This window comes from Hypomesus nipponensis, chromosome 13 (genome assembly GCF_054491055.1).
Source record: "Hypomesus nipponensis isolate SF chromosome 13, ASM5449105v1, whole genome shotgun sequence".
Classification (NCBI taxonomy): domain Eukaryota; kingdom Metazoa; phylum Chordata; class Actinopteri; order Osmeriformes; family Osmeridae; genus Hypomesus; species Hypomesus nipponensis.
The window spans coordinates 5,174,864-5,187,483 of NC_140373.1; the positions used below are offsets into that span (position 1 = coordinate 5,174,864).

General features: G+C 50.7%; 1 protein-coding gene across 4 annotated transcripts in view; it reads right to left on the reverse strand.

Moving 5' to 3' along the window:
• Positions 1 to 877: 877 nt before the first annotated feature.
• The window catches only part of tanc2b (tetratricopeptide repeat, ankyrin repeat and coiled-coil containing 2b), a 55,679-nt gene continuing 43,936 nt past the window's right edge, over positions 878 to 12,620 (reverse strand). For all 4 annotated transcript variants that reach the window (XM_084670316.1, XM_084670312.1, XM_084670313.1 and 1 more), the window contains 17 exons: positions 11,986 to 12,217; positions 11,670 to 11,839; positions 10,700 to 10,978; positions 10,175 to 10,503; positions 9,890 to 9,998; positions 9,640 to 9,762; positions 9,232 to 9,468; positions 8,725 to 8,940; positions 8,403 to 8,496; positions 8,054 to 8,187; positions 7,783 to 7,906; positions 7,423 to 7,598; positions 7,170 to 7,302; positions 5,291 to 5,382; positions 4,920 to 5,066; positions 4,661 to 4,761; positions 878 to 4,558 (listed from right to left, as the gene is read on the reverse strand). In XM_084670316.1, the coding sequence (XP_084526442.1) occupies positions 2,587 to 4,558; positions 4,661 to 4,761; positions 4,920 to 5,066; positions 5,291 to 5,382; positions 7,170 to 7,302; positions 7,423 to 7,598; positions 7,783 to 7,906; positions 8,054 to 8,187; positions 8,403 to 8,496; positions 8,725 to 8,940; positions 9,232 to 9,468; positions 9,640 to 9,762; positions 9,890 to 9,998; positions 10,175 to 10,503; positions 10,700 to 10,978; positions 11,670 to 11,839; positions 11,986 to 12,217 (4,668 nt within the window). In that variant the 3' untranslated portion in view covers positions 878 to 2,586. The remainder of the gene's footprint in view (positions 4,559 to 4,660; positions 4,762 to 4,919; positions 5,067 to 5,290; positions 5,383 to 7,169; positions 7,303 to 7,422; positions 7,599 to 7,782; positions 7,907 to 8,053; positions 8,188 to 8,402; positions 8,497 to 8,724; positions 8,941 to 9,231; positions 9,469 to 9,639; positions 9,763 to 9,889; positions 9,999 to 10,174; positions 10,504 to 10,699; positions 10,979 to 11,669; positions 11,840 to 11,985; positions 12,218 to 12,620) is intronic.

Sequence of the window (12,620 nt, forward strand, 5' to 3'; positions counted from 1 at the left end):
CAGCGCTCTGAAAGCCCACGGGTACAGACAAGAGAACTCTGCTTAGCAAGCAAATACATTAAAACAAAATAAAAAATAGAAAACTTCAGTTTGTCGGCATCTGTCAAATGAGATTGAAGGAAATGGATAAGGAACATTTCAGGACAACTGTCTTCCTACTGTTATCCCATACCCCAACTGAGTATCACCAGAATCAGGACACTATACATACCAGATGGGTTTTTGTTAGAGCACATGGAAATCATAGTACATGCATTAGGCTATATACAGCAAACTCATTTACATCAAACAAATACCCCAGGTTCTCAAGGGTAATGCTTCTGAAAGAATATTACAATTCTTACATTTGATTGAATAAATAACTGTTCGATACCTGTCGTATAACAGATATAACTGGGGGAGTCACACAGGATGCAGGCTGTTCTCCAATCAGGGCAGGGCTGTTTTGTTTCTTCAATCAGGGCAGGGCTATTCTGTTCTCCAATCAGGGCAGGGCTATTCTGTTCTCCAATCAGGGCAGGGCTATTCTGTTCTCCAATCAGGACAGGGCTATTCTGTTCTCCAATCAGGACAGGGCTATTCTGTGATGAGGACAGAGCAGTGCAGTTCACTGGCAACACTATGGCCTACCTCGCTTTACTATGTCCAAAGTAAATCCCGCCTGTCGGTCTGCCTGTCTGTCTGCTTTGTCTGTCTGTGTGCCTTGTGTAACTCCATCAGTTGCAGTGTCGGTTGGGAACAATTTGATTAATCTCCCTTTTAACAGCCAACTCACTCTGCCTCTTAGTTCAGCACTGTAAACCCACTCCGTCGGCAAATATAAAAATATGTTTGTGGTGAATGGATTTTGTGTAGGAGAATATTTTGGACATAAATGCACAAATTAGACAGTTTATTTTCCTGCATGAATATGTATGAGGATGGAACAATGGTTCTGAGAAAGAGAGTGCGGGTCTAACATCATAAAAGACGTTTGGAAAAGACCTGCCTCTGAGAGAATCTGGAGTTGGGTAGAGAGCGATATTTCAGACGGTATATACAGCCAATACAAGTTGTGCTATATAGTACATACTATACATCTCTATATATTTAAAACATTGTTCTTTATGTTATGATTCATTTCTACTTCCTTTTCCTTCAAACAATATTAATCCTTTATCAAATGTCCATTGTAGGCCCATCTGGCCTACACACATCCACTTACTGTGATCTAAATTCAAAGTCAGTCATAACAATAAAATAATTAAAATACGTAAAGTGCACCTTTAGTTAATAACTTCACAGGCAGTAGTGCAGAAAGGGTTGAATGATACAAAATTAAAATATAAAAGAAAGGAGAGATGCCCAATTCAGTTTAAATACTTCACATTGTCTTTAAATAATACATCTGTACTCTGACATTACCTCTTCATAGTGTTAAGTGCAAGAGGACCTCCTAACTTTGGCGCTTACGTGACCTTCACTGCTAGCTATGTAATTTAAACCTGAATATTAAAAACAAACAAAAAAACAATATGGATTATCCATCAACAAGTAGTATGAATTAATTTATGTAGTGATGCGAAAATACAATAAATATTTACTAGCCTAAAATTCTGTCCAATACAGTTCATTGCTATCTCAAAACCATAGTTTGAATACTGCAAAGCTTGAAAGCATTTAAAAATAATGATATTCTACAAGCACACTGTTTTGCAAGTATTCAAAGGTGTGTAATTGTTTCTGGCTATTCTTAGAGGTTATGGGAAACAAGTGACGGGACTCAGATCATGGCAGTTAGACAGTTGTTCATCATACTAAAGGTATATTATGAGTTGTGTTCAGTACATTTAAGTATAATGTATTAATACCTAAGCTGAATATGAGTACATGTACTGTGACGAAAACAAATAGATGTTATAACATAACATGGTAAAGCAAATATGATAAATACAACTAAATTAAACTCATAATTCATAGATTATGAATGGCCCTCATTTCCACCATGTTTACTTTAAAATACCCTTTCCCAGTATGAAACAAAAAAGCTTAAGACTGGGTGAAACAAGAATACAATTCAAACACAAACTGTTTGTTTATATATATTTACGTATATAGTACTGTGGGTTTGCTTGAAATCTGTGAGCAATTTACAGTACTCAACATATATTAATGTTGTATTACATAGAGCCTAGCAACCTTGATTAAGAGCACACTTTGTATACTAAGGATAGAACACGGAGTCCAAAGGTTCAGCAAGTATCTGGCCTACAAACTACACACAGTAGTATGACTTCGATCGCTCCCTGTGGAAGTGCACATGGCTCTGTTTTAGTGAAGACACGTCTCTTTACCAAGAACTCTCCCCTCTATGTGCAGAGTTTGAAATGTCACCACTTCTTGCTTCTCTGTAAGTAGTTAATCTGTAAGTCTAACTGACTGCCAATGTTTGTCCGTATGTGATAGTACAGTAAGTCAGAGTTGTTTTGAATGAATCCATCAGATACCAAGGTCAGAAATTATGACTACCTCCCTCCCTCCCTCCCATCCCCGCACACACCTCTCACACTCGCACACCTTCACGCACACCCCATCCCACACACCCCCTCACACATTCGACTCCACAAACGGTCTCTTTGGTTTGATGGGGGAGGGAGGGCCCTGCCTCGAGTCGCGGGAGAGCTGCCGGTACATGTTGTCCTGGTAGGCCTGTGCTACTGGCAGAGTTCTGGCCATCTTGACGTCCGGATAGGTGGGTGCCTGGCTCACCCTCTCCAGGTGATCCCCTCCACGAGAGCCGTTCGCCAGCTTGCTCAGCGAGGATTGTGGGGAGTAGTAGTCCTCTTCCAGCAGGTGTCCATTCTGGGCATTGTTGGTCTTGTTGTAGTAGGCGATGTTGCCTAGCGACGTGGGAGGGCTGTAGGTGGAGCCCTGCGTCACCAAGTTTCCAGGTGACGTGGGGCTGATGGCCGAGTCCATGGAGGTCATGGCCCAGGGCCGTGACGGCTGCTGCAGGTACTGCTGAGTCCGTGCTGTCTTGTCTATTATACCCATGAAGGGCGTGTTCCTGGAGCGGGTGGTCTCGCCCTGGTAAAGCCCCCCGCCACCTCCCTGTGAGGGTGAGATTGGCGACATGTCATCACAGGAGCGCTCATATGCTGCCTGCAATGGGATCTCCATCTGCTGAATGGAGTTGGAAGGCCTGAAGCCTGGGGTTAGATTGCAGGTTGAACCCGTGGAGATGTTGTTGCTGGAAGGGGAGAAGCGCAGGCTCACGCTCTGGGAGTGGATGAGAGGCCTGGGCGTGGACATGTTATGCTTGATCTCGGTGATGTTGGCGCTGATGGGGCGTCTGACCATGTGGGAGATCTCGGGCGAGCCCAGCTGGCACTGGGGCAGGGCATTGGAGCGCTCCAGCTCATGCTTTGAGACAGGGTAGTAGGCGGCGGACTGGCTACGGCTAATCTGGGGGGTCTGGCTGTAGCGGATGCCCCCGGGGCCCCCACTGTTGGCGCGGTAGGCTGAGGAGGGGCGCTGGGGTAAGTCGTCCTTCATCAGGCTGGACTCCATGACCCCTCCTCGACCCCCGTGCTGACAGAGGACCCCAGCACTCAGGCTGCCCTGCACCTGGGTCATGGGACGCCCGTCCAGAGAGGGCTGGTAAACTAGCCGGCTCTCCACATCCACAGAGCCCCCCTGGTAGCGGCCGCTGATGGGGTGCCCCATCTGGCCGTAGCCACTGTTTGGCTGGTTGGTGCGAACAATCTGGGCCATGGAGGGCTGCAGACGCAGGCCCTGTACCTGGGGGTGCTGGGAGGACAGGGAGGCCTGCGAGGTCAGCTGGAAGGACCTTTGACTGCTCATCTTAGACAGGGGGGATTTGGGCCGGCTGGGGAGCTGCTCCTGTTGGTAGCGCACAGGAGAGCCCGACTGAGACCTATACATACACACGCTGTCCACGGGGGGGCTGGCTCTGTACTGCGGCCCACGTCGCAGAGGGGAGGGTGGGGGGCTCTGCTGTTCTGGTGGAGGGCTGAAACAATAGGAGGGCTGGTTCACTGGGGAGGTGAGTGGGGGGCTGTGCCGGTAGTGGGAATTCTGGTGGGTGGGGGACAAGGAGGGTGAAATGGGCTGGTAGGTTTGACGGGTGGGGGAGGACATGGAGCTGGAGGTGGGATGGTAGTCATAAGGCTGGCCCAGGGGGGAGCCCCCTGAAAGGTAGACCTGGTCATGGTGGGTGGGAGAGAGCGGGGGGCTCTGGATGATGGGCAGACTGGAGGGATTGGACAAGGCCTCCAGCTCCTGCTCCAGGTAGTCCTCATCCTCAAACAGCTCCTGGACGGACTCCATGTCCTCCAGCCTTGGCTCTGGGGGAGGGGGGAGGGGCATGTCCAGGATCAGCTCCTCCTCTGGGGGCGGAGTCGGGGGCGGTGAGGGGAGGGGCTCCAGCTCCTGCTGCTCCTCCAGACTGAGCTGGTGGCACTCTTCCTCCACCCGCTGCAGCAGCCGCTGGATCTCACGGTTGTTGGGGCAGTGCTTCATGGCTTCATTCAGGTCCTCTAAGGCTTCGGGAAACTGCCTGCAGAGGACCGGACAAGGCATGTTTAACATATGGCGAAGTTAGAGTAAAATGGATGTATGATGGATTTGAAACATGAGCAGATGGTAAATCGTGGCCTACCTGCTGCTACGCTTGGCACGAGCCCTGGCATAGTATGCCTCGTAGGAGTTTGGTTTCAATTCCAACGCCTTGGTAGCAAATTCTTCAGCCATCCCAAAGTCCTATAAATGGCAGAGTCAGGGTAGCAGGCATGAACAGAATAATCATAATAATAAAGGGTCAGATATTGGTATAAAACATACTATAAATAGATAGGTAGCCAACTTCCTGGACAACCAGGATTTTAGAGAAAAAATTTCGCACAATTTTTGAAACTCACGTATATTTTCCGCCGACATCTGGACAGGTTAAGGAAAATAGAAACTTTGAGCTCCCCAAAAGCCTTCAGGTCCTCACTGAAACCTTCACGTGGGAACTTTTTGAGGGCGCACTGGTAACGCTGTGCAGCCTCCTTCACCTTCCCCTTCTGTCAGAGAAACACAGAGACACGCTTCTAGTGAGACGTCTACTGATGTCAAGGAGACAGTTACTCCTTTGCCAAAAAAATTGCATCGCAATGTCATGTCATTTGCATTGGTAAATTGATTTGCAGAAAATCCTAAATACAGAACAAAACAAAACAATTGAAAAGACATTTGAATCATGAAACTATGAGCTGTTGTTTTTTTCTCCATTGGTAAAGACCCTCACCTTGTAGAAACTGTCTCCTTCCTCAATCAGCTTGCTAAGTAGGATGATCATTATGTCAGGTTTGGAGGTGGCCATTGCCCATGTGGCTGGACCTGGGGGGTAGACAGAAAGGACAGAGAGAAAGGTGAGCAACCAAGGGAGATAACAACACAACAAATGGGAGGCAGCAATCGGTTACAAGACACAAACAATGACAACAACAACAAAAACAACAAACAAACAAACAATCAAAGAATGAGGTAGGTAGACAGGCATCAGCTGCAGAGGAAATTACCCTATTCTATCCTCTGGCCTCGGTATGGTACAGTAGAACTGCTACAACAATATGCCCCCCCCCCAAAAAAAATGTCTCTGCATGAACTAGAAATGTGGACATCGTCCAACAGAATTCGCTAAAAAATGAATGGATGAAGAAGTATCTAGTCCAATTCTTCTACTTCTGTCTGCGACAGCCATCTTTGAAACCCCATGCCCGCACAGAGAGCAGAAGAAGAGCAGGGTTGGTCTAGCACATGAACACACAGAACAGGTGGGCAGGCCAGAGCACGTTTGCCTCTGTCTGGAGAAGTGTGTGGGGCAGGACTTCAGGGCTGAGTGCCCTGATATCCACCAAGAGGAACTAGGCACAGCCTATCACCTGAACCTGTAGTAGTTGGCCATACAAACACATGCAGATGCACTATTTCTTCCAAGCGAGGAGGATTATAGGAAGGGTTTAGTCATGCATCTGTGAGATGGAATAAGAAAAGACTTTGTACACAATGTGGTGTAGAGGCTTGGCATGCGTCATAGACAACCTGAACCTGAAACATCTACCTCTAAGCAGTCCAACCATATGTCGCTGCTAATACCTGAATGTTATTTTTGAAATTGGTAGCTAAGCTTGCCTGGCACACAGAGACAACACAGAGAGAGAAGATAGAGCTGTCAAAATGCCTGGTGGGGTGAGAAATCGACTGCCTTGGCTTTACCTCTCGGCCGACTGGGCAGCGTCTGACATCCTGGCGCCGGAAAGAGAGGCGGAGTCAGGGGGAAGGGGTCAGGGAGGTCATGAGCGAAGGAGTGAGTGTAAGGGGAGGGGAGAGCGGAGCGGAGGGGTGGGGTGGGGAGAGCGGAGGCGAGAATTGCCAAAGGAAACCGAGGATAAAAAGGTGTGAGTGGGAGTGTTTGAGAGAGAGAAGGCATGGTGGAGGAAAGAGAAAAGGAGAAAGAGGTGGCGGCAAAGAAGAAGGAGTCAGAAAAGGAACACAGAAAAGCAGCAGTGAGAAGCGTGAAAAAGTGCCTTAGCAACAAAAAAATTGAGAAACACAGAAAGAAAACGACAACAGCGGTAACAGTCATCTCTCTGCGAAACTGCCAGCAGAGAGAAAGAGAGAAAAGAGAGGGGAGAGAAAGAGATTAGAAAAAAAGAGACAGGGACAGTTCAGAGAGGAAAGACCAGACAGAGAGAGAGAGAGAGAGAGAGAGAGAGAGAGAGAGAGAGAGAAATACAGTAGCGAGTTAACGGTACAACAGTTGAGCCATGAATAGCCAGGAAGCAGCAGCACGGTGCAGTAGTGGGGCTGGGAAGGGGTGGGGTGTTTAGCTTAGCCTAGCTGAGTGCTGGATGACTGCCGTAGAGGGACAGCCAGGAGGCAGCATGGGACTGCCACAACAGGAAGTCTGGGTGTCATTTCAGCGCCTTGCATGCATGTCTGATTTACAGTCCATGACTTTTCACAACACATTTTACCCATATATACACAGTGCTTGATAGAAATGCTTAATGTCAGTCAGGGGTGTTATTTGATTCTATTAGAACTGGCAGAGTAAGATGGAGTGGAGGGAGCCGCTGTTATGGAGTGGGAGTGCCTCCTAGGTCCAGAGGTCAGGTCCATACCTATCTTGGCTCCTTTCTTGAGCAAGGTGACCACCACGGATGTGTTTCTGCAGCCCACCGCCCGGTCAAGAGGACGCATGCCACTGTAGTCCACCTGTTCTATCATGGCCCCGTGATCCACCAGGAACTGCACCTGAAAACACGGAGAAGAAAAAAAAACAAAAACATTCTTTTAAGTGTCTTGTTCCAGCAGCGGGGGCTTGAGCGGTGCCAACCCTGACCAGGTTTCCATCTCTTTCCGCTGACCACTCACCACCTCAGAGTCTCCATAAAAGGCCGCCAGATCCAGGGGTGTGCGTCCATTTTTGTCAGCGTGGTCTGTGGCCGCGCCCTGCTCCACCAGATAGTGCACCACGGGCAGGTGGCCCTTGAGACACGCCCAGCTCAGAGCAGTCAGACCCTCCTTGTCCGTCATGGCCAGGGAGGCACCTGGGAGAGAGGGAGGACGGGTCAAAGGTCAATGTAGCAAATGCGGCTACGGCTTAGCTGTAGCTGCTGCTGCTGGTAGAACGGCGTAAATGTAAAATCCGTTTTGGCCAGCGGACGGGGGGGTAGAAAGCGAGGCGTGGAGCGAGACAGAGTGCAAGTCTGGAGCTGGGACAGAGGGCCTCACCCTGAACCAGTAAGAACTCCACCGTGTCCAGGTGGCCCTCGGAAGCAGCCATCATCAGGGGGGTGCGCCCCTGCTTGTCAGCCAGGTTCATGTCAGCTCCGTGGGTCAGGAGCAGGTCCACAACCTGCAGGACGACCACACAGACATCACCATCCACTCTGACCAGCCTTGTCATCTGCTTCAGGCGTGTGCTTCTTCTCTTGAACAGCGATGGCATTCGAGCCGGATGTGTAGCCGTGATTGGAAGACGTGAGCTCTCTGGTTTCCTGACCTGCCAGTGGCCCTGCCGCACAGCGCTGAAGAGGGGGACGATGCCTCGTCTGTTGGGCTGCGCCGCGGCGGCCCCTTGCTCCAGGAGCAGGCGACACACGTCCATTTGGCCCCGTCCCGCCGCCGCCGTCAGAGCTGAGAGGCACAGAGAGACACAGATCAACGCACTCCGCAATGCGGATCTAGTTTCACTGCACGGTCGTGTGTTTGCGAAAGCCGTGTCTTCACATGCCAAGTCCCCATTCAACACTAAGTAGTATGTGTAGATATGGCTGTATCTCAGACTGGAACCAACGAGTGAGAAACAGGACGATTCCTGTCAATAAGGTGGAATCCCGGGCGTAGAATACCTGTCTCGCCCCACAGCGTGTCAAAGTTGTTGATCTGAGCGCGCTCTACCTCCTCCTCGTCCTTCTCTGGCAGGTCCAGCAGATAGGTCACAATCTGCAGCCACACGAGACACAATTTCACCGCAAAAGTGAGGGTTTGAAGAAAGTGCAGAACGACTGCATAGCCTAGCTGAAGAAGAATGCAACCGAAGACTAGAAAGGGCAAATCATCTACATGAACATTTCACTGCAATGTATTGTGTATGTGACAAATAAAATCTGAATCTGAATCTACACTCAGACATGTTTCAGACCCTACTGTGGACGAGACTAGCCAGCCTACCTCTGTGTACCCCATGCTGGCCGCAGCAACGAGAGCCTGCTGGACTGCGTGGCTCTTACTGAAGGCAGCTGGCTGCTGCTGTTGTTGTTGTTGTTGTTGTTGTTGCTGTCCTCCCAGGCCCCAGTCACACTGGATGAGGTACTTGACCACCTCCAGGTGTCCTCTGAGGGCTGCATGCACCAAGGCACACTGGCCGTTCTTATCCAGGTGGTCCACCTGTTTATGGGAGGTACACACACAGGCGCTGTAGGCCAGCTTTCCTCTGGACACTCTCTGAGCGGGCGCCACAACAGACACGAGCGAGGACCGCCGAATAAGCTTCTGCCTATGACTCAAGCATCTGGTAAATTAGAACGATAATGAAAAGGCAGGGACCTCGCTGGACACCTGCTCTGATTCGTCTCCAGCTCCTTTCCTGCCCCTGAGGATGTCAGCTGAGACATAAGCAGAACTCTCTTTCCCACCAATACGCACACACACACACACACACGCACTCCTCCAGCCTACCTTGGCTTTCTTGCGACACAGAGCGCTGACGATAGCCATGTGTCCTGCGGCGGCAGCGTAGCCCAGGGGGGTGAGGCCTCTCTCTGAGGGGGCGTCTGCCCAGGCTCCGTACTCCAGCAGCAGCCCCACCATGTCCGTGTAGCCCAGGTGGGCGTGCACGCACAGCACCGGAGCGTTGGCCAGGACCTCCGTACGGTAGTTCACGTTGGCCCCGCCCAGCATCAACAGCCGGCTCACCTAGTACACACACGCGCGCGCACAGCCGAGAGTCAAGCGCCTCAGAACACAGAGCCGAGACAAGAGGAACGTATAACTGCATCTTTGGCGTTAACCCGTCTTCCTCGGTACGTATTCTGACAAACATTGTAGCTCCAGAAGCAGGGAACTGCCTTCCCCAGGAGCGCGTACCTTGATGTTGGGCGTGTAGAGGTTTCGAAGTGACGACAGCGCGGTGGACAGGCCCTCAGAGCTGTAGGACACCCAAAGCCCTTGCAAGATCGATGAGGAGACCCCAACCCTCTTGCTCAGGCCCTGAGAGGTGCACAGCAACCTGAGCTTGCTTGACGCCAGGAACACGTGTGTATGTTTGTGTGTGAATATGTATATCTGAGTTTGTTTGTTTGTTGGAAAGACAGAGACTATTCAGAGAGCAGTTTACCTTGAAGATGTGTGCTTTAAGGATGTGGTGGCCCAGCTCGATGGTCTGCTGTCGGTTCAGCTTGTTCTGCTGGCGAGAGAACCAGAAGGCCAGGAGGGTGTGCCCACTCCTACAGTGGAAGATAAGCGAGTGTGCTCAGATCTCCCCCCAGGCCGGCAAAGTCAACCTCAAAATCTTCCAGATCTTTTCATTGGACGAAAACCCGCAACTCAACCATTCTATCGCAAGAACAACAAATCGTAGTAGAACCCACAGAATGGCCTCTCGATCGGTGTGCCCACCAACCTGGGGTCGCAGAGGAACTTGGTCTTCTCTCCTTCCTCCCTCCATATCAGCCACTCCCGGAAGGAGGGGTGCACGAACATGCGCGTCCCGTCCCTCCTCTTCACCAGGAACACGGACAGGTTGTCCACGCGCTGATGGAAGTCCTCCCAGTCCAGAGTGCCCTCCAGCCAGCCGGCGTTGATGGCCTGGTAGATCTGCTCGTCGTTCAGCGGGTGGAGGGACGCCACGGCCACGTTGAGCAGGGGCAGCGCCCGCTCGAAGGACGACTGCGTGGGGAAGCGCATGTTGCACTGCAGCAGGTAGACCTCCGCCAGGTTCACGGGCACCACCTACGGAGCGGGACAGTTGCGAAGAGTGAGAGGAACTTACTAGAAGGAAAGGAAGGGTCGCGGTGCCAGAGAGGCAGCATCGTCCACTCCTCCCCCACCACAGTCATGTTTTCTCCTAGATGTTTCCTGTCCACCCTCACTGATCTCAGTGTGGCAGGTGAAGGGTGAACCATGGCAGCCATGAGAGGGTATCTACCTTGTAGCTGGAGCTTTTGAGGACCAGGTAGCCCTTCTCGATGAGGTCAAAGGTGAGCTTCAGGTAAAGGTAGGACCCCTGGCTCAGGGCCTTGAGGTGGGAGCTGAGCTTGCCGAAGGTGGTGTTGTCCATCTTGCCGTTCAGGGAGATATTGTTCTGGATCTCAGGGCTGCTGTGGATCCGGTGCAGGATGTACCCCTGCAGGTCCTGGTCGATGGGGTCGTTCTCCTCCAGCCCGTCCAGGGAGATCCGGTGGAAAGGCAGCAGCTTGGTGATCTCCTGGAGGGAGGGAAGGGTGGGCGAGAGACATAGAGAGAGAGCAAGAGAAGAGAGAGAGAGAGAGAGAGAGAGAGAGAGAGAGAGAGAGAGAGAGAGAGAGAGAGAGAGAGAGAGAGAGAGAGAGAGAGAGAGAGAGAGAGAGAGAGAGAGAGAGAGAGAGAGAGAGAGAGAGAGAGAGAGAGAGAGAGAGAGAGAGAGAGAGAAACGGAATAATGGGCATGAGTAGGAGGGGAACACACGAGGAGAGGGTGAATCATATGAGCATTTGATGACACAGAAGTCACCATATTAACTGAAAACCAACTGAATTTTAAATGAGCTTGGCTCCTCTGACTCTGAGGTATTCATGCATGCAGACAGTGTGAATCTGATGTATTCATGCACGCAGACAGTGTGACTCTGAGGTATTCATGCACGCAGACAGTGTTACACTGAGGTAATCATGCACGCAGACAGTGTGACTCTGAGGTATTCATACACGCAGACAGTGTGAAACTGAGGTATTCATGCACGCAGACAGTGTGACTCTGATGTATTCATGCACGCAGACAGTGTGACTCTGAGGTATTCATGCACGCAGACAGTGTGACTCTGATGTATTCATGCACGCAGACAGTGTTACACTGAGGTAATCATGCACGCAGACAGTGTGACTCTGAGGTATTCTTGCACGCAGACAGTGTCCACCCACCTGCAGCGTGGTCCTCACAGTGACAACAAGCTTGAGCCAGGGAGGAAACTTGTTTACTGTTTTACTCAGGAAAGACACAATGGTGTCTCCGTAGTCGGGCTTGTGGAACTCTGCCTCATTAAGTCCATCAATGAGGATGACCAGGTCTTCTTCAGAGGCAATCTTCCTCTCTGAAATACAAAGGAAAAGGTCGATATGATGATGATTATTATAAATCAACTGTAGGGAGCGATTGTGAATGGCACCATGACAATAGTCGTGTAGAAGCGTGTTTACTGCGCCTAACACACGGAGTGGGATGCAGAGGTGGAGGGACCTTTATAAAGAGCATCCAGGGGCTCCAGCACCGCCCTCCTCAGTGACGCCAGGGGGTCCTGGACGCAGGAGCGCAGACTGAGCATGCTCTGTAGGTGGGGCTCCCTCAGGAGCAGCTCTCTGTAGGCCAGGAGCTGAGGAGCCCGGCACAGCAGGGCCGCCACGTTGTGGACAAACTCCGGCACCAGGCAGGTGTAGGCGTTGTCCGCCTGGCAGTAGTGGTAGGCCACCACCTGGGGGCGACAGAGAGGAGGGAAGAATCGAAATGACAGACGTGCCTCGGAGGGTGTGGAGATAACACAGCATATTGTTACCCGTGTTGAATCTTAATTTATGATTATGCACCGCTATGACTCATTTGGGACTGAGTCAACTTCTTCATGGTGGATGATTGTGGTTTAATGAAACATAATGCTTATCGTTTCACTCAGTGGTTTCACCTATTAATAATTCAGAGCTCGACGGCGCTGTGAACAGCACACTTCATATCAGTCCAGACAGTGTCAGAAGACAAGGAGACACAGAGTCAGAAAGGAGGAGTGCAGGGGAATAATCTAAACCTGTTAATCCATCATCGTCTATTCACCGCATGACCTGCTGAACTGCTGAGAGCCAGTAACATGAACGTTCTAGAGA